Here is a 21,289-nt window from a genome sequence, read left to right on the forward strand (position 1 = left end):
CTCCCTTGATAACTTTTGGAAAATCACCCGCAGTATGACTCCTTGCCGCAAGAGATGCTTGTGATGGTGGTTTTGTGTTGTGATCAATGATGAGACATGCCACTTCACCAAGAATCTTCTGCCTGCACTGAATAAGTGACATTTAGCATACAGTCTTGGCACAGAGCATTAGAGAAAGGCTCGTTTTACCCACAAACACAAGGCTAACACTTCTCCTGGATCCACCTGCCAGTCTCAGAACTTGCCACTGAAATGATGATCTGGAAAGGTTACAGTGCTGGTGGTATTGGTTGATGAAGGACATTCATACAGGTATAAAAGCACATGCACATTTAGTGTGGATACCTTTTTTAGTGAAACATGGCACATGTTTCACTAGAAAACATCAAAGCATTTTGAAATTTGGTTTTCCTCGTCTTTTTAGACATAATTCAGCAATCTAGAGAATGCAGTCTGTGACAAAACTTCACTGGTTATCTCAGTCGGACCACAAAATCTCAAAGCTCCTAAGAGCATTTGGTTGTGGGCTAGCTGTAGATGTGAAAAACTACATGGTTTTTCATACCCTGGTTTTAGATACCAAAATAGATTTCAAAATGACTCCTAGTGTAATTCTAAAATTACTGAGTTATTGCTCTTGTAAATTCAACTGCATATTTCCATAACGAAATTGGACACTGGAGCTGGTCCTGCCACCTAATGGTAATGTTAGGGAATTATTTTTCATTCTTCTCTTAAATCTGATTGCTTTTGTGCAGATTTTATGTTCAGTAGCAAGTCACAAACAAACAAAAGAAGGCCTTTTTTTTCTTTTTTCTTTCTTTTCTTTTTTTCTTTTTTTTCTTTTTGTTTTTTATTTTTTTGCTCCCCCCCCCCCCAGTAGCATCAGATTTTGTTCTGGCTAGACGAAGTCTATTTCTCCTAATGCTGTTCCCTAGCATTGGTAATTTGGGTGGAGTCAGAATTTTGGATGCCACTCTTAAAACTGTGGCAGTAATAGTGTCTTCAGCAGTTTCAAAGCACAATGTAGCTCTTGAAGTTTCTAGAAAATTGGTAGCAAAGTAAAAGGAACCAGGTCAGATCCTGCATGGAGGAAGTGTAGCAGAACTCTGCTGGTTTACTTGTCTCTGAGTAGTTGCCAGATGGCTACTCAATAAGTAGGTACATCCTCACCAGCAGTCACAAATGTATCAGCCAGTTCACCATTTACACTACGACTAACTGTGGAAATCACTGGGGAAATGGGTGGAAAAGTTGATGAAGTGGTTTTTTCTGGTTGGATGGGTAGAAGGACTGGGAAATAATTCAGAGGCAAATCACTAATCTTTCATTTTTGCAATTTTTAAAAACTTATTTTGGCCAAAGCAGTTACTGAAATTTGGGTGAATAGATGAAATGTTTCTGCCTTAAAACTGATAAATATAGGAATTTTCCCCATATCCCCTCATCTGGTGATGTGTAAAATAAAGACAGTCCATTTGTGAGAGTGATTTCTGGGAATGAAGTGGTACTGATTACTGCATGGAGGACAACTCACATAAAATTGAGCAGTCTCTATTTTTGCAAGAAATATTAAATTTTAAGTAGTGCTCGAGTCTCATAGTGCTGGAAGTTTACTTAACAATACATTGTAGATATAGTAACTTTGAAAAAATACATTTCAGGCATATCCTCATAAAAGGCTGGCAGAAGATGCATGGATAAATTCTAAAACATTAATTCAGTTGTCCAATGACTGAAGTCTTTTATAGTGTCTTGGGGGGTTGTCCAAACTTAAAGTTCTGTTATATTATTCTAAAATCTGTTACATATTTTGCAAAACTGTATGATTATAAAAGGCATTCTTTATTTTACATACTGTTTGGTAATAGAGTATTGTATGTTAACATATTGCTGCCTTGCTACAGTTTGCAGCTCAGAGGACGTTTGTTTCCATAGCTAAAGGCTATCCTGTTATCCTGTGTGGCTGTAGACAGACAAGCCACTTAATCTTTCTGGGAAACATTTAACCACTGACTGATAAAATATTTTACTTTTCTGTCTTTTCTATTGAGTTTTACACACTGAAGGATCTATTTAGGAGTGTTATGGGACCATGCTGTACCCAGATTGTTGAGTCTTCCAGGTGCTCTGAAGGGATAACAAAGCAGCTTACTCCTTTGCAGAGATTTAATTGTACTATAAAAATTTATAAAAGTATCTTATGTTTCAGGTGACAATGGTGGAGATGTAATAAACACATGGTCAGCAAAATTACTTGAACCAACATTGCATATCCAGATCTTTCGTATTTGGGGAGAAACAAGGTATTTGAGACTGAGATATGTACTTCAGATCACTACCAAAGAGATTTGAGCACATTATCTGTGTTTTAAGCATTCATTTTAGTGACAGCTGAAGATCATAGAATCATTATGATTGGAAAAAACATCCAAGAGCATCGAGTCCAACATTTGAGTGATCACCACCTTGTAAATTAGACCATAGCACTAAGAGCCACATTTCATTATTTCTTGATTGCTTCCAGGGATGGTGATTCAACCACCTCCCTGGGCAGATCTTAAGGAGAAGAAACTTTCAGCTGAATAAAATCTCCAGAGAAGAGAGCATGAGAAGCATGCTTCACTGGCATATTCAGGTTTGTCCTGATATACCAGATGTTTGGGGGGAAAAAGCCTGTAGAATCAGTCATTTCTGCTAGTGAAGCACTACATTAGGGAGTGACTAGTCATCTTTTCTGTTTGTAGGCCAAAGTCAAGCAGCTGCATTGCTGAAAGGAGCAGAAAGACCGTGTTGAACTTTTCAGTGAGGTACCCACCAGTGTCTGCATGTGTCATCTGTGCCCTCTGCTGGCTGCAGCCCCAGAGGCTCTAGTATGTGCCCTAAATTCTTGTCATGCTCTGGTGAGGGAAAAGGTGAAGAAGGATTTCTGTAAGGACTGGCAAAGTGGCAGATTCAGGTTTTTAAATCAAAAATGCTGTGATTTGGACCCCTAAGCTTGGTATATGCAGTTCATGCTGAATAAGATTTACAGGCAGCCTAAGTCTGTTATTAGTCCAGTGCCCTTAATTACCAGCTGCCCCAGTAATAAGGCGCTTTGTGTTCTGTTGTGACATTAACCATATTCTCATTGTGGGACTGCAGAGTGCCCTTAGCCTCCCTTTAAATGTGTGGTTGTTTTGTCCCTGCCTGAGGAAATCATCACTTGACACAGGCAAGCTGTCATCTTTTCTCAACCTGCTAGTAGCCTGAGGGAGCAGTGTGGTCCTTGAGACTGCCAACATATGGTATATTTCTTCTGCAGAATCTTGAAGAGTTCTGTTAAATAAATATATTTCCTGATATGAAAACAAAGGCAGAGACAGGTGACTGCATATTGCCTTGAGCCAGATATATATGGTGTTGAACACCACCCTCTGGAATTGTGTGCACAGAGCCAAAATGTTGGTTGAATATATAAAATAATGATCCATATTAATTTTCATGCTGTCTGTTTGTGTCTGATTACTAATCAATAAAATACCTTACCAGTTATAAACTAAGGCTTATACAAGCATACACTGAAAATGTCATCTAATTACTGCTGGGCAAAGAAACCTGTAATCAATATACCATGATAGTGAACATAATTAAATCAAAAGTTATTCCTTTAAGGATGTTAATATTGATTGGTGCCCTTTACCTTCTTGCCCTTTACTTATATATAACAAGGGGACAACAAATGTGAGAAGCTTTTGCAGTCCTGAGTGGCAGTGACAGTGAAGAGAAGGGTAGCTGCAAGAGTTTTGGAACAGCTGTATGAAAGAACTATACTGTAAGGACCCTGATCCTTGACTGGTATACACAAAAGCTTAGAATTTATGTTGGCTACAGCATGTTTACATTATCATCATCATAATGAAAAATATTGTGAAGCAAGGTTAATATTCAATTAGGTATTTCCAGAAAAACAGACAGGGAGCTCTGGGATAGCCACACATTGGGAATCATTTAGAAGTGGTAAGGGATGAAGTTAGACTAGTAAGCTTTCTGAATCTGTTTCCAGCCATTTATACAATGGCTTTCAGTAGCATGGGGAAAAAAAATACAAGAACAAACAACAAAAATGTTTTTAGGAAAGATGAAATAAAGCAGTATTTTTTTAAGACAAGCAATAAACTTTTTTTCTTTGTATCAATGCTATTTTTTTGAAATGAAACTTTACTTGAAGTCTCAGGCCCTAATTTTGCTCCCTATTTGCCAGGGCAAAAGACCTGGCACAAGCACAGTGTGAAAACGTCTTTCAAGTAACTTTTAGGTGTGTGTGCTTAAAGAGTGGGATTTAAAAAGGTCATCAGTGCTACATAACTGAATGTGTTTTAAAATTATGGAATAGTCTCTGCTGTCTTGTTGTTTGTACTGAAAAGTGATGGATAGGTACATGTAGAAATCTAATCTGTCTGGAAGTTTTCTAGAACATATTGCACAGGTCCGAAATCTTCTGTACAATTCTTTGCTGATATATATATTTACAACAGAGTATCCCAGTGTGATACAGAAAATAAAGCAAATTTTACTGAACTCTTCAGGATTCTGGTCACATCCTAGGCTGTCTACATAGTGATCTTACTGGCCTCTCAAAACATCTGTCCATGTTGTTATTTTTACCAAAAAAGCAAAAAACCTGTAAGGTGAGGACTGGACTGTTTTTATTCTGTTCAGATTCTTTAAGTGCCAGTTGCCATCTCCCTTTGAAGTGTGAATATCTTTGTATGTCCCAGAATAAGCACCACAATAAACTAGATCCATATTGTTCAGATAGAGAAGCAGAATTTAAATTTAAATTTTAGCATAATGTCAAAACATTGAAGGAGGGTATTTAACAGCTTTCACTTAAACAGATCCTTTCATCAAACCCACTTTAGCATTTCCCTGTCCCTAAGTATTGTCAGCCTGAGGTCTCTAGAAAGGAGCAACACAAAATAATGAATGGCAATCAAAGTGAACTGTTCCTCTAGTATTTAATCTTTTCAAAATTACAGGAATGCAAGCAATGAAAACTATAAGGCTAACTAATGATTACAGGCAATACAGTGGATAGAAGAAAATCTCTTCGGAAATGGGTCCACTTCACGAGAAAATAAATTTGGCTTTGAACATATGATAGTCACCAGCAGTGCAATGCATAGCACCTCTTCTTTCCTTCTACTCTGTGGAGACTCATTGACTCCATGGTGACTCTTTATCATAGAATATAGGTAAGACAAATATAATACAGAGAAAAATAATATATTTGGAAAATACTGTAATTTAACACATAGCAGACCTAAATCCTGAAGTCTGTAGGATTTAAAATATGAATTGCAGACACACATAGGTAACATAAATAATCCTGAATGAACATTTGAAAGGTGGTTGGAAAAGCATTGTGCATCAGAGCACAAGGTAGATAGCTACTTACATATGCATCTTAGGAAGGCACAGTTTATTGCAATAGACTGCTTTCCTCTCATCTTCCTTTTACTTTTCTGGTCCTGGCTGTTCTCAAGAATAAAAAAGAGATGGGATTGGATGAACAGATCTAACATATCAGTTAGTGTATTCCTTTATATCTACAGTGAGTTTTGGGGAAAGGTTGTCAATATTAAGTAACAGGTAGATAAAAATGCTGAATGGGAAGAGACTGGTTAGTCCACATTCCCCACTGCTTCACTCTTTCACTTCTGCAGTTCACTCCTCTGCATCCATTGGGAGGTCCTTGGTGCTCTGTTTCAACTCTCCTGTGATTTTATCTTCTTATTCCTCCTTTTTTTGGTGATTTCTTGCTTGAATCATCACAAATTTTATTCTTGCTATTACCTGGCTGATAATCAAAAGTATTCATGGTAAGACTTGCAGATTTTGTGAACCTGCAAGCTGTCTTACCACAAAGTGCTACAGATCCAGTATCTTTCAGTTTAACCATGTCAAAGCCTTGTGAAAAAAATAAAATTTCATGTAAGTCATACAAATTTTGCTAAAGCATTACCAGTGATGTTTCCAGTTTTTAGAGACCGTTTGATAGTTACCACAAATGCAGTGTGAAGGGAGTTCAGGCAAAGGAGTTATGATACCATGCCTTTTCTTTACCCAAGATGAAATAACCAGTATCAAAGCTGCAGAGGAAAAAAGCATGGTTTTACACAGGTGGTCAAAACCATATGGATTCTTTTGTGCTGAACAATCTGCTACTTATATATATTTTTATTCATGATTGCACTTGGAACATTAATGGCAGAAACAGCTTTGACTCGTGGACTTATCACTGTAACTGGGATGAGAAAATTGTCACTTCGTCTTGATAACTTGCTGTTCAAAAGCCATAAAACATTATTTCTCCATGTTAAGTTAAAGGCTTCATCTATTTTCTGCATCTCTGTTATGACCAACAACCTGAAAAGTCAAAGAAAATGTATATAATACATGTTTTCTGCTGGATTAAGGAATGAACTTTTTATAATTAAATGGGCACTATATTGAAGTCCTGGTTATTTTCACTAGTGAGGCAGGTTATATCTGTGGGAGGTGTTGAATTATTTTTGCAGATCATGCCTGGCTCTAGGGAAATTTTTAATCCATGCCAACAGCCACCCTTCACCCATCAGAAGGCAAACTGTCTATTACACATCTGACATAATAATTTGAAAGGTTATTTTTTCAAATAAACTGCAGTTAATTGCTTCAAATGCTTAAACTGACTATATGTTAATCATAACTAGACTCCGGATATGATACTGGGCATGATTTTCTTCTGAGGTATCTCTGCTACTGTCACACTGATTTTGGCAATGGAATAGTATTAAGCAAATACTTTAAGTTCTGAATCTGAAGGGTGGTTCTCAGATCGTCTCAGGTGCCCAGTGACACTTATTTTTCTGCCTCCACTGCTGAGTTTTCCTAAGGAACAAACTAGTTTTCACCAAATGAGACTCCTCAGAAAGAAACAAGACATACAGTCCCATGCACAGACTTCTGTCCAAGTGTCACATACAGCCCTATCCAGTTCCTAAGGACAGCTGGATGGAGAATCTAGGACTAGTGACCTGTGCTGGCTAGAATGCACAGGCAGAGCGCATGAGTTGTGAGTATTGGCAAGACAAAACTACTGTAAACCAGGAAAGGGACTTCTGAAATAAGGGGGAGGGTCTGTGAGAAGAAAGCATAAACTGCTACAGCTCAAATTTTAAATAATGAAGCTGTAATATTCAAAGTCAATATTTACACTGAAATTAGAATCTTTTGCAGAGTTACAAATGTATTTCATTTAAAGAAAAAACTACAGGATCCCTAAAGATTTTATGAAAAGTAGAGGAACATTACATTTATCAGATAAATTTTATGCTGCAGAGTTCCACAGATCTAAAGTTAAGCCAAATATTTTTAAAAGATAATTCCATTTATATGGAATGAAATTAATTCTTGCATAGAGCATCAAACCTGATGACTTATTTTATATATTATATATTTAATTTCTTAATTTGAAGTACACGAAAGAGCATTGTCAACAATTACTTTTTTCCAAGTATAATGGTTAAAAATGTAAGCTGTAAAAAAGTTTCTTATTCTGGATTATCCTCTCATATGGCATAGGCAGTATATATAGACCAATATATCTTTGGCACAAATATTAGTTTATAGAACTAAACTGAAGAAATACATTCAGGTTGAAGTGACACCTATGGATTAGAAAAGGTTACCTGATACAGATAAGACAATAAGCCTTTCAGGAATTTGTTTGTTTTGTAAATAAAACCTTTAGAATTTCAAATATATTCAGGGAAAAGGATATTCTCACTTTCATGGGTCATTTGTATTAAGGTTCTCAAAAGAAGAATTAAATGAAACAGATTAAACATCCTTATCTTATAGGATGAAGAACTATTGAAAGTGCGAGTATCATTTTCTCCTAAACCATGGCTACTGGCAGTTGTAACAGAGTTATATTCTGCAGTTGTTATATTCAGTATATTGTTTCCAAAGGTAGATTGGATATCTTCTATTTCAGGATGTGTAGATAATGTCACCTTACTCTCAGAGGTAAATGAAAATGCAGTTCTGTTAGACAGGATCTTTTCTTCAGAGTCTTCTATGTTAGAAAATGAATTTGAGGAGATCTGAATGCAAATATCTTCTGAAATGCAAGCATGGAGGTAATGGATGTCACTTATATCAGCTCTAGGTTCACAGCTGTGCCCTGCATAACAATGGCAATCAAATTTTTCTATGAACGTTTGCAGATCCTGATATGATGGTTGCCCTTGTAAAGTGTATTTTCCATCTTTTGCCATTTGAATTGCAATATTCTCAGGATTCAAGTGAAGATAGTCACTGGAATTCCATTTCTTCCGTGCACAAGCACCAGAGTCTTGGCATAGCACTTGGCTACATAATCTGGTTGCCATTGTGACATTGATGAGGTATGGGGTCAGAGTCTTCCTAAGGTAGTTGTCCAGAGTTCTACAGGTGTTCTGTGAAAAGAACATTATACCTCCACAGTTTAGTATGGAAACCATTAAAATGCTGTAATTCTAATAACAGTACCACAGTATATATCTATGAATGTTTCCACTGAGGGTTTGATAATAGCTATAACTTGCTGTTGGAAGCAAGTTTATCTGAGAAGCTGTTATAAAATTCAAGAATCACAACAAATTTATGTTGTGTAGTTGCTGGAGATGTTACAAAAATCACTTAGATCAGAAAGCGATTGTCTTTAAGCTTTCATTTCATCTCTATATTTTATGTAGCTTTTTAAATCAGGTGCATTTAAAGAAGTTTCATGAAGAATTTAAGTTCCTTTTTTTAAGTCTTAAATAATTTGAATGGATCTGGGAAAAAACCTCACTTCTTCAGCCTAAACAAATACTTCTTCTATCAAGTAATCCCAGTGAGACTTTTCAGCTTTCCCCTGACCTGAATAACTTGGCTATAGGGCTGTGAGGTTTCATGGCATTTTTAAATGAAAAGCATGGTGGTCAAATCGAAGGTATGCTAAGATAATTGATTGTTCTAACTGATCATGAAATTGGAATATGTTCTGTGCATTCATGGCACAGTTTAATAACCAGAAGGTTTGGTAACTCTTTCTTTGTTTCTGACATTAGGGCATTTGCCCAATACCACATGTAGATATGTCTAATATTTATACTCACGGAGATATTGGTGAATCTAAGATGTGTGTAGGTTTTTTGGTTTTCTTTTATGTATATATAAAAATACTTCCAAGAAATTTTGGTTGATGCAGAAGTGAGGCTTGCAGTAATATTTCATTGCTGAAACGCTAGTGAGTGTGAAAGCTGTAAAAAATCAGGTGCAATTAGTGCACAAACACATAGTCTGATTGGGCTGTGGAGAGTTCTTTTTTCCCACAGGAATTTCAAAATTCAGTCAATAAAAGTTGCTGCTCGTGTATGTTCTGATATTGAGATAATGGGCTGAAAAGTTCTAGGTGCAACTGATACCCTTTCTCAAAGGGAGGTGCACACAAAAAAGTCAAAGTGGGATGCTTTGGGGAATAGCAACCTTACAGAGCTGTGGATGAGTATTTGACCATGTTTTCTGTGAAAGGACGTCTGGCAGGGATGAAGTATTTTGGTTCTTTGCACTCAGAAGGCTTCACAAGAGTCTTGCTGTACAATAGTTTGTTAAATCTAACTTGCCTGCTTATGAATGCATTACCTGGAAAGAATTGTGAGAACATCCTTGTAACAGTTTCTCAAACTATGTATTTCCCCTTCCTAAAACCAACTACAGTTTTTTTTCTTCTAACTCAGATGCTTCATACAATGAAATTAATCAAAGTAGTATTTAAAACACACAGAACAGGCTAGGGTTGTATTTTCACAGACTGACTTCTCCTAGTGCTTGAAATATTGTTGCCAAGTTTACCACTCCAAAAAGCAGAAGGGTATTTCAAAATTTTTTCTTGGCAAACCCAAGTAATTCTTTCTTTACTTCATGACTAAAATGAAGTGAAGATATAGGAATTCTTTCTTATACTAATTAAACAAGAACTAACTTGCCTATGGTTATCATAGTAACTTGTCCAGTTACCCAGAGTCAACTGTACTGATGCACTGAAACTCTTGTTCTATGTAGTCAATGATGACCTTAATAAACCTCAGATGTACTTGGGTTTTGACTACAAAATCTAGTGGCAATATGGAGTCATTATTTAAAAAGCAGAAGATGCAATGTAAGTGATGATAATGCTTTGCATCCTTTTCACTTTATTTCTCCTTAAAAAATACATATAATAATTGATCTAGCATACCTTATTTTGTGTTAAATTCATATCACCCCAGATCACAATTCCAGAAGCACCCAGTGCAGCAGATTCTCCAATGGTATTTACCAGGTCATCCTGAAGGAAAATATGCAAAGAACCATACAAATATAAGTAATCTGTAACATAATGGCAAATGAAAAAAAGCATATAGTGAATGACATGTCCAAAATAACTACTTTGAAGACAGCAAGCAATGATACACAATGCAAATGTCCTGTTCTCAATTGCACAATTTTTTCCTGGATTGCACAGGTGGTAGCTGAAAATGTTGCCAACAATATCCAATTTATATATGCCATCAGGTTAGAAGAACAATGCCGTAAAACTCAGCCAGTGCTTAGGCATACATACATTCCTCCAACCATGTTAAAGCTTATTTTGCTTCATTGTCTCCTGACTGCTCAAAGTCGGTAGCAACTGGTTTCACTAATCCTGTGATATAAAGATACTGGAAAGCATAGCTTTTTTTTGTTTGGTGGTTTTTGGGGGGTTTTTTTAGTTTATTTCTGTTACCAGAAAGTGCTAAAACAGAAAAGTAGCAAGAGAAAAAGCTTTCCACTGTAGGAATCCCTCTTTTCCAGAGAATTATTTGGGAAGTTTGTTTCTGTTCAGTTCTCCTTTTGGGGTCAGCTATTAGCCCAGTCCTAGCAAAATGCTAAGGCCTATATGGGGTGGGAGAGGACCATGATAGTGAAAAAAACCAACAAAAAAACAAGTTACTGTAGGGCACAACAACAACAACAACAACAACAACAACACCAACAACAACAACGTAAAGATTATAGGATTTCAGTTATTCATTAGGATCCCAGCAGGGCCCCTGTGAGCACCCCTTACTCCCTCAAAGTATCCACAGGGCTGGGGACAACACTTGCTAATGCTCTGTGCAGGATGTGGGAAGACACCAGACAGAATGGCATCACCAGGACACTAACTTCCCCTTCCTCATGGGCTGGAACACCAAGAAGAGATTCCCCAGAGTGGTGGTATCTCTGATAGGGTGGATGCCTATAAAAATGTGATAGGAAAAGTATAGACAGAACTGCAATAAGATGATTGGATTTTAATCAGAGCCTGACCTTAACTAACCAATGACATGCTGAAATACCATTTTTAAAGCTATTTGCTTACAGCTAATGACAGAATTTTCTCACTAGCTTTAAACACTTTTTAAGGAAATAAAGGCCCAATTTTACTTTTATTTTTTTTCTTATAACCTAAAAAGCAGGCAGTGGGTGAGCCCAGTATTACTAATTCTCTTTGCAAGACTTTGCTTGTATCTCTTTCCTCTAAATGTGATAAATATGATTTCTAGTTTTGTGATATTTTGTTACATGTGAGGACAACTCATAGCATAAAACACTGATAAATATAATGAGAAAGGTTTTAAAATAGACCTCTTAGCGTTCTGTTTGGTCAAATTTCTTTGATGGATTAATTTAAATTTTAGGCAAAATTGTACACTTCTTTCTGTTGCAGTATAGTATATTTGCTAAATAAGTGTCACCTGGTAATTTCTTGCCATATAAATTGAACTTCTTAAGGTCTAGCTTCACTCACCTCAGAGAGATATTCCTCATAGACATCTGTGAATACTGGACGCGTATATACAAAAACTGGGAGGGGATGACTAGAGTTGGAGACATGGGATGTTCTAATGGCTTCTTGAACTCTGTTGCGAACAAAGAGTTGAGCATTTCTGGAAGATTTTAAGGCTGTCTCTAGATAGATAGATGGATAAAGTGCTGTGCTTTTCTCCCACAACCAGTTAAGTTCATTATTTCTTTCTATTTCAATATCTAAACAGGTTCCTGTATAATTGTGGGGGTTTTGTTTGTAATCATAGTTATAACAGTCTGGATAAAGGTAATATCCCCACAGACGATTTGGTTTAGTTTCTATGCCCAGCTTCAAAGTTTCCAACATAAATGATTTTGCTGCAAATTCAAATTCCATTTTAGCTATAGCTCTGGCTTCAGCTTCTGATAGACTGAGATCTCTCTGCTGAACTAGCTCAATGGATTCCTGTCTATAAATATCTTTTGATCCCCAGTTCCTTATCCACACAGGTCTCCAGTTTTCCCAGTCAATGACAGCCAATCCAAGTTGTTCATCTGAAGGTATGTAGAACTGGATGTCCTCTTTGGCTTTTTTTAAATGCTTCTCCAGCAGCGAGAGTTGAGGGAGTCCGCCATGGAATGCCTCTCCTGTGATTTCATTTTTGTAAGGGTAGTAGCCAAGCCTGTCTGGATAGAAGAGAGTGATGTTTTGCCCAATGGATGTCTTTAATGTGCTTCCAATTAGAGGAAAAAAATTCATGTCCAGCTGCACTCCAGTCCTTTCAGTACAAAGTTCTGTAGGAGCATTCCAGATAGAAAGGAAAGGTGAATTAGAAACAAGTGGACGAGCTCTTATGTTCAGAGATGAGCAGCAAGAAACTAGAAGAGTGGCAAACACCACACCAGATGCTAGAGGATACATACAGGTAACACAGATGCCAAAACTTTGTATTTGTCTTACAGTTTCCATTGTAGCATGTGCACTGACATTAGGTGCTTCTGTTCAGACAAAAATTAAATGCTCTGTGGGTTCTCAGAATGTTGGTAGTCTGTGAAAAACTTTACCATACAGTATATTTCTTCAGATTAATACCTATTAAGCAATATTTTTGGGTGTAAAATAGGGGTGTCCTTTTTACAAGGCTCTCTGTCATTTCAGGCTGCAGGAAACTTTTCAACAACTTCTCAGACCTAATGCAGAAAAAGAAGCAAATGTAAAATAAGAAATTATACATATTTAATTCCTAACCTTGAAACAAATACCATTTCTGATTTTTAATGTATTGTAATGCTTGAATACAATTCCTCTTTGAAGGAAAAGAACTATGTACAATCATAGAGAAATAAACTGTACTATTCCACTGTCAGTTTTACACTTAAAAATTAGATGTAAAAAACCTAGATTTAAAACAGAGAGTGGAACACTATTCAGTGGCTAATAGATCAGAGTGAGTGTGCTCAGAAGCAGTCCTGATTGTGTCAGTTACTGATGTCTGTAAAAATGAGCAGTTTCATAGTGACTTCTCTTAATCAACAGCAATACATATATAATATTTCTCACCTACATCAAAATAAAGCTCTAATCTTTCATTTGTTTATTTTACAGAGCCCTTAAGGGAAAACACAAAACAAACCTGGACTGTTTTACACTGGCAAAAAACCAATTGATGGATAGTCATTTAAGTCAGTGAGGTATCTGAAATATTGTAGGCATTCTATTTTCTGTCCAGGACTCTTTTAAACAGGCTCCAACACCTGTGTATCACTTTGGTATATAGCCAGCTATATGTTATTTCAGGCCATTTGAGATGTATGATGAAGTGGCCCTGAGTCAAAGTCTGCCCAGGGATGCAGTTCGTTAGGAAAGCTGAGGCTATCCATACACCCACGGTGAGCAGTCACACTTAGTGGTGATAGCCTCAGTACAGGCATTAGCTTTTACATAGAATCCCACTAGCTAAAGCATTCTCTGTGCAGTAACTCCTAAATCTACATTCCTTCTGATTTTGAAATGGTTCAAACCTGAATCCATCACTTTCTGTAGAGGCCTTGTGATGAGGCAATAGGGAATGTAAGGGTTATATGAGTGTACACAAAAACACAGGGGTCAACATGAGTGGGCCATGGAGTGGCTGACAAAATCTCTAAGGACAGATTAAAAAAAAAGCAAAGAAGATTTTAGTTTGTATGTATTGAATTCAGCAAGGAGTGGAATCTACAAATCTTTGTACAGAACCAGTGAGTGGACTGAAATCTAAACGTTGATGCAGATATTTCATCATTCCACAGCTGCTGTTGTGATAACTAGAGAAACCCTGACAAGAATCAGTAGACTTAGATCACAGATCTGATCACCAGGAAAGGTGTGTCTCTGCTCATTTAAATTGCTTTAAGAGCAGCACCTCATTTGCATGGGATCTGCTTGATGAAACTTGTAGGAAACAAGTCTCCATACATTTCCCACAGCTGCCCAGAGGTGACATCAGGGAAAAAAACATCTCTCCTCCGAGCTAAACAATTTTGGCTCTCAGCCTCTCCTCATATGACAAATGCTGTAATCCCTTATTCATCTTTGTAGCAATTTGCTAGATTTACTTCAGTATGACCATTGCTTTATTGTACTGGAGAGCTCAGAGGTGGACCCCACACTCCAGATGTCACATCATCAGTGCTAAATAGAAGGAATAAACACATTTCTTGACATGTTGGTGGTGTATACTCTTGTTAGTGTCACCCAAAAGGCTGTTGGTCTTCACAGCTGCAAGGATGCATTACTCAATCCAGTCAACTGTGTAGAGTCTATTCTGCAACTTTATTCCAGCCATTCAGCTCACAAGCCTGTACTGGTGCATGAGGTTATTCCTCTCCAGATGTAGGGCTTGATGTTTTCTTACGTTGAACTTCATGAGGTTCCTGTCAGCCTCTTTCTCCAGTCAGTGGAGGTCCCTCTAAATAGCAGCATGATCCTGTGGTATATCAACCACTCCCAAATCTGGAGTATCTGTAAACTTGCCACAGGAGCACTCTTCCCCATTGTTCAGATAATTAATCAAGATATATATAGATATATTTATATAGTATTGAACCGAGTATGAACCCTTAGTGTACATTACTATAAACAGGCTTCCAGCTGGATTGTGGTGGGCCTTCAGCTATACATCCTGAACTAATCACAACCCTTTGAGCCTGACAGTTCAGCCAGTTTTCAGTTTCACGCCTAGTTATCTACCTTGTACTTAATCAGTGAGAACATTACAGGAGACTATGTTGAAAGTCTTGCTAAAATCAAGATCAACAGTATCTAATGCTCTCCCCCTGTCCATCAAGCCAGTCATCTCTTTGTAGAAGGCTGCCAGGCTGGGCAGGCCTAATTTCCTCTTTATTAATCCATGCTGACTACTTGCAATCACATTCTTCTCCCTAATGTAAATGGTTTCCAGAATTATTTGCTTTCTCAGGGTTTGGGGTGAGGCTGGTCTCACCAGCCTATAGTTCCTTATATCTCCTTTTTTTAACCTTTTTAAGAAAGGAGCTACATTTGCATTGTTCCAGTCCTTGGAACCTCCCCCAGTCACTGTGCCTATTCAAAGATTATCAAGAATGACCCTACGATGACAGCAGTAGCTTCTACAGAACATACCACTCCTTGGAGGCACATTCCATTATGTCCCATAAATTTGTGTATGACCAGTCTGCATAAATATTCCTGACCCTGCTTGTCCTTTGCTAGTGGATCTCCTGACAGCCCCACACAGCACTAGGCCCACATTTGCCCTTGTCTTCTGCTGCCGCTATACCTCTGGAGGCCCTTCATGTTGCCCTTCACACATCTTGCCAGATTCATCTCCAAGTGGGCTCTGGCTTTCTTAACCACATGAAAACAACTCAGATAGTGTTTCTTGTTCACTTGTACTGCTAGTACCTCATATGTGCTTCCTTTTCATGTCTGAGCTTTGCCAGGAGCTCATCCTACTATTTCTTGGTTTCCTGTATGTGGAGGTTTTTGAGCTTGGAAAAGGTCATTCTTAAAAATCAGTCAGCTCGTGGGCCCTTCTCCCCAGGGCTGTCTCCTAAGGAATTCTTCCAAGCTGATGGCTCTAGACGCCAAGATGTGTTTTCCTGAAGGCAGTGGTTATGATCTTGCCATTTCCTTTGTTGCCTCTTTTCAAGATCCTGAATTCCACCATCTCATAATCACTAAAGCAAGATCCAGCTTTCACATTTTCTATTTGTAACAATGAGGTACACCAGAGCATCTCTCTTCCTGGCTCCTGCATTATCCTAAGTGACACTTACTGAGAGAATACAGATGGAGACTTCCAGGACAAACTTAAAGAATTCTGTACTGAAATTCTGGAGAAATAATTTTTCCAGTTATACAAATACAGCTTATTCAAATTAAATAAATTTTCACACATAACCAGCTGATACACACCAGCATTTGCCAGGACAGTGATCTTTTATGTAATTGGTTTTGTCATAAGAAAGTGGAAGGCCTCAGAAAGAAGTTGTAGCAGTTGTTCGGCTTTTACTGTTCCTCTGGCTTTGATTATAAGAGATTTCTTGCCCCCGTTGAAGTCAGAAAACTGCAGAACCCAAATTTTATTATTTGTTCCTGTAAGGTTTTATTATGAATGGATTTTAGTGATAGGCTGACTTGATGTGAAGGAAAAGAGAAAAACATTGGTTTGAATATTACATTTACTGGTTTAGCTAGAAGTCATTTATTATTGGTTAATCTTGCAAAGTTAAATTTAAATAATTGTTGAGAAATGGTTTTCCTCCATATCTTGCTGTGATGTACTCTACTGGGTATGAGTTAACACATTATTTAATGTAATAGTTTCCAGTTAAAAGGATTGCCTCCATCCCAGCCTAACAATGACAGCTCTGATAAATGTCAGTCTCCTGGATGTTGGCCTAAGTGAGCTGAGTCATAAAGCTGTCTTTCTCCTTGTCAAAAAGTCAATTACTTTACAATATATTAACACTAATTGTTCATGGAATTCCTGACTGGAAGTACATATTGATGGAGCTAAGTGCCTTTTGTCTAGGGAAAAAGCTTCGACTTAAGATTTGCCCAGATCTGGCATTTGTAAAGGTTAAGCATTAGAGGAAATCATATTCATTTTTTGGCTTAATTATTGCATCACTTTTAACAGCATAAACTGGACTGCAGAAACACACATGGTTGAAAGTGCAAGTGTGCTGTGGTGTTTTGGTAACTACACAGTCATAGATTTGGGCCATGCCGTATGTCCCTGAAAAGGTGGACTCCTCTGGACCAAAGCAGTCTGAAAACAAAAGGTAAAGAAGTATTATACATACCCTTGAACTTCACATAAATAGATGTTTGTTGCCCCAGAAGTGGATGGTGTATTGCATCAAAAAGCATTGGTTATACTGTTTGGCTTAAGTTCAAAACCTGCCACTAAACATTAGAGGAATTCAGCTTTGAGGCTTTTTATGAAAGTTAGACATGAGAAAATTCAGCCTTGATATAATTAGCCATTGCTTAGTCAAGGCAGATCTGGTAACATTAATTAAACTTAAGCCAGCAAATAATAAGAGTATCTGATATTCTTGTGTTAATAGTGTTAGTTACACTTACAGAATTTCAAGCCAAAGTCTTTAAAATTTTGCACTTTCACTGTTTTAGTTTGAACACATGAAAGCAGGCATGCTCTTCATGACTTCTAAGGCAGAAGGTGAGTGTTACTCAACTGTGCCATCTTGTTGAACAACAGCATGTAAGAAGAACACTTGTTGTGCCAAGATCATCAATGTAGTTGTCATTTTAGATTGCAGTTTACATACTTCTCGTGTGCTTATTAGCTGTTTCTTTCCTTGCCAGCACTGTGATTAGTGTTATTAATTAATGGCATAATAACAACAACAACAAAAAAAGATATATGAAAATTGTCTGGTCTTTTCTCTATGCCAAAAAAAATATGGATATGGAAGTCAGTATGTAGAACTGCAGTTCTTTATGGGACAGAAGAATCTAGCTCTTTAAATCTTTGCATTTAAGTCTTTAAATAACTGAGGCTGTGATGTAAGGTATATGGTCAAATATGCTAATAGGACCAGAATATTAAGAATTTATTCCTTATTCTTTTGTTTTCATATGAACACTAGCTACTTCAGTGTAGAAATAACTCTTGATGTTACAGACAAAATAAGGTATTAGACAGTGTAACTTAAGTTCTCAGTGGGAAAAGTTGCTTTGAATTTTCCTTTATCTGAAGGTTATGAAAATGTAAAGTTGTATAGATGTCTAAGGACTCAATTCTAGCTTCTGTGAAAAGGTCAGCACTGATTAAGTCCTAAGGAGAGATAGAACAGACTTCTGAGGAGCAGACTAAGTATATATTAAATTAATTGTTAGCATATTTAAACTTGGAAGAAACCTGAAGGAGAATCCAAAGCATTTCTTGAAGTTACCAAAAATACTGGTACAGCCATACACAGTTTCTCTGAACAGGATTAAATCAACCACACTTCTGGGAAAGGGCTGAGGTCAACACATGTATTTTTATAGATCAGTGGAAAGCAGTCAATGTGTCTGACGTCTGTCCTGTTCTGTCCTTGCGTGCCCCAGTGGTGCTGCTGTAGGAAACGGCCCCGTTCCCTTCCATTCTGCTCTGGAGGGGTCTTTCTTCTGGATGAAGGGGACAGTATTACTGTTGCAACTTCAAATTAAACCCTCCCGCTCTTTTCAGAGGTGCATGTTCTGGCTAGAGGCTGTTTGTTTGTTACAAACTGGTGTCAGAGTCACGAAACAGCCGCAGAAGAAAGGGAAGAATAACATTGCAATTATATTGCATTCCCCATTTAGGTAATTTTTGCATTTCTTAAAGAAGAGGCAATGACATTCAGCTAATTCAAACACCCATGGGTGTTGTGATTATAACATCAACATTTGTGAAGAATAGAAAGCTCCACAGAAGGAAAGTCTACCTCTGGAAGTGTGCTTCACAGCTGATGGCAGGTTTAACCTGTGAAGGGTGATATTTGCATAGAGGATGTGGCCTCATTGTTACAAGTGCATTAAGCTTCACATCGCTGTAAAGTCAGAGTTTGGCAAACACTAATCTTGATGGTGGTTTTAAAACTCCACCCTCATTTCAGTAGATTCTTCTCAGCTGGGCTGAGGCAACTGTTAATGAGGTCATGTAATAAAGTGTTGAGGTTGAAAATACCTCAGCTGATACAGAGAAGAGGAAGGGGGTTTTGTAATTAGGTACATGAACCAGCAAAACTGGCTAGTTTAGTCAGCATGTCTGATTTAAGAGATGCTTGTCAAACTACACCCCAGTTCTGTGGCTGTCCTTATCATCAAGAACTGCCAAATCATCTCTCTCATCATTGGTTACTCCCATTCCTGAGTTCCATTTCTGAGCACAGGGCAATGAGTGCACGAGGACCTGCAAAAAAATCCTAGAAAACATCTGCCAGCATTCCTGACTGCTGCCTGTGGAAAAAAATCAAAATATGCCCATGATGTAAAGGTCTGGAACTGAGCATCCACACTGTAGACAACCCTCCTTAAAAAAAACCTATGCAAAAGTAGTCAAACAACTTTTTAATTATCTAAATGAGTTAAATATATGGTTTTAACTCATTTTATTTAAATTAGTTAAACTATAAATTTTTACTAAGCGTACCCAATTATTTTCATAGTCTTATGATGACTGCTACTGTGTTCCAGAATTACTTTCATGTATTTAGTAAAATCTCTATAGTTTTCATTCTCTCTTTCTTTCTCTTGCAAGTTCTAATTCTCAATTGTATAAAAATTCTTAATATCATAACAGCCTGTTAATTGATGTTCTGATTTGTTTTTTAGCAAGTTAGCCATTTAAACTATCTGAACAGATTCCCAAGAGTACTTGGAAAAATTTCCTTTGCTGTATTATGTATAAATATATTTGGTAGAACTCAGATTTTGTAATGATGGTTTCCATTGCAGAGCAATCAGGGACAAAATAAGGAGTCCATCATGTGTGACTTTGTAAAGTATTCTGTTTCTCTAAGATTACCCTGGAAACATTCACTGTCTGCTGAACCTCTAGTATTTTGTGTCAAAACAAGCCCAAACATATTTTGTATAGCAAGAAAAATGCATTAGCAGTCAATATAGAATTTTAAATTATAATTGTATATTTACCATAAATATAGAGTATTAAATATAGCTAATTAAAGGCAAGAACAACCTGGAAGCATATTTGGATCACTGTACTACACCACTGCTATCCTAACCTAGGATACTGGGAAAATCACAGCCCAGTTTTTAAAAGCATCTAGTTTTCCTTTGCTTTGTTTTTATTCAAATATGTTTTTCACTGTATTACACATGAAACCTCTTAAATAATTCTAATTAGATGCCTTCAAAAAATAAAACAAAAACAAAAGGCCCAAACCAAATGTTCTTTGGGCTTATCTATTCAGCCTCTTTGTTCTCACTAGTTCTTGAAGTAGGAAGTCAAATTTTCGTAGTCATAGAATGGTTTGAGTTAGGAGGGACCTTTAAAGGTCACCTGGTCCAACACCCACTAGGGATATCACTTAAGATGCTCAGTGTCATATTTTCTGCAGTATCATGTATTCCAGCATAATTTTAAATTCTTTTGGACAGCAATATTTACAAAGGGCTCTAGTGTAGATCACTGTGCACGTTGTAGTACAAGAACAGGCTTCCTAAGCACTTCACTAGATCTTCTCAGGGAGCTCTTCCAAACAAGACAATGTTACAAATGCTACAAATGTACAGACAGTATCAAAGGTGGCACATAACACAGATTATAATCCACTATTAGTAATGATCATTATCACCCTTATGAATATGATTTTGACAATCGTATCTGAATACAGCTGAATGAATCTGAACCAAACATAAAAATATACATTCTTGCCTTCTAAGCTAACATGCAGCACAGAAATAACTGAAGTACCTCTCTATACAAAGCAGGTATCATTTCACATCTGTGTTAAAAATATATTTCCCCTTAAAGAAACTATTACCCTAATCTAGGATTTATGAAAGAAGTAAAAATATCTACACTCTACAAAAGTAACTGTGGCTTTGGAAGAGGTGAGATTGCTCTGGAGAAGAGAACAGGACAGACTTTTGCATAATCCTGGGAAGTATTGCAGTATTAACACAGCAGTCAATTCGTTATCTGAAACTGAGTCACAAAATTGTGCTGTCCTTTTTAGAAAAAATAGAACTTTCAAGAAAGATGGTAATGCCATTCCCTTTCAAACATAAGGGAGCAGAAACACCCCTGGGGTGAATGAAACCTGCATGGATGAAATTGTTCATGTATGTTCAGTAGCCACACTCTATAGAGTGTGTTGCTAGAGCAACAGTAGGTGGGGGTAGAAGGAGGGGGTGTCCTCAAAGTGAATTACTTGTGGAAAT

The 21,289-nt window shown here is 37.3% G+C and overlaps 1 protein-coding gene across 12 annotated transcripts in view; it reads right to left on the reverse strand.

Moving 5' to 3' along the window:
- Positions 1–4,981: 4,981 nt before the first annotated feature.
- Positions 4,982–21,289, reverse strand: part of SPAM1 (sperm adhesion molecule 1) — a 35,770-nt gene continuing 19,462 nt past the window's right edge. For 11 of the 12 annotated variants that reach the window (XM_015629001.2, XM_015628999.3, XM_015628997.2 and 8 more), the window contains 3 exons: positions 11,867–13,056; positions 10,292–10,381; positions 4,982–8,486 (listed from right to left, as the gene is read on the reverse strand). In XM_015629001.2, the coding sequence (XP_015484487.1) occupies positions 7,782–8,486; positions 10,292–10,381; positions 11,867–12,835 (1,764 nt within the window). In that variant the 5' untranslated portion in view covers positions 12,836–13,056 and the 3' untranslated portion in view covers positions 4,982–7,781. The remainder of the gene's footprint in view (positions 8,487–10,291; positions 10,382–11,866; positions 13,057–21,289) is intronic. The other variant, XM_015629008.2, reaches the window with a different exon arrangement.

This window comes from Parus major, chromosome 1A (assembly GCF_001522545.3).
Source record: "Parus major isolate Abel chromosome 1A, Parus_major1.1, whole genome shotgun sequence".
In the NCBI taxonomy this organism is placed as follows: Eukaryota; Metazoa; Chordata; class Aves; order Passeriformes; family Paridae; genus Parus; species Parus major.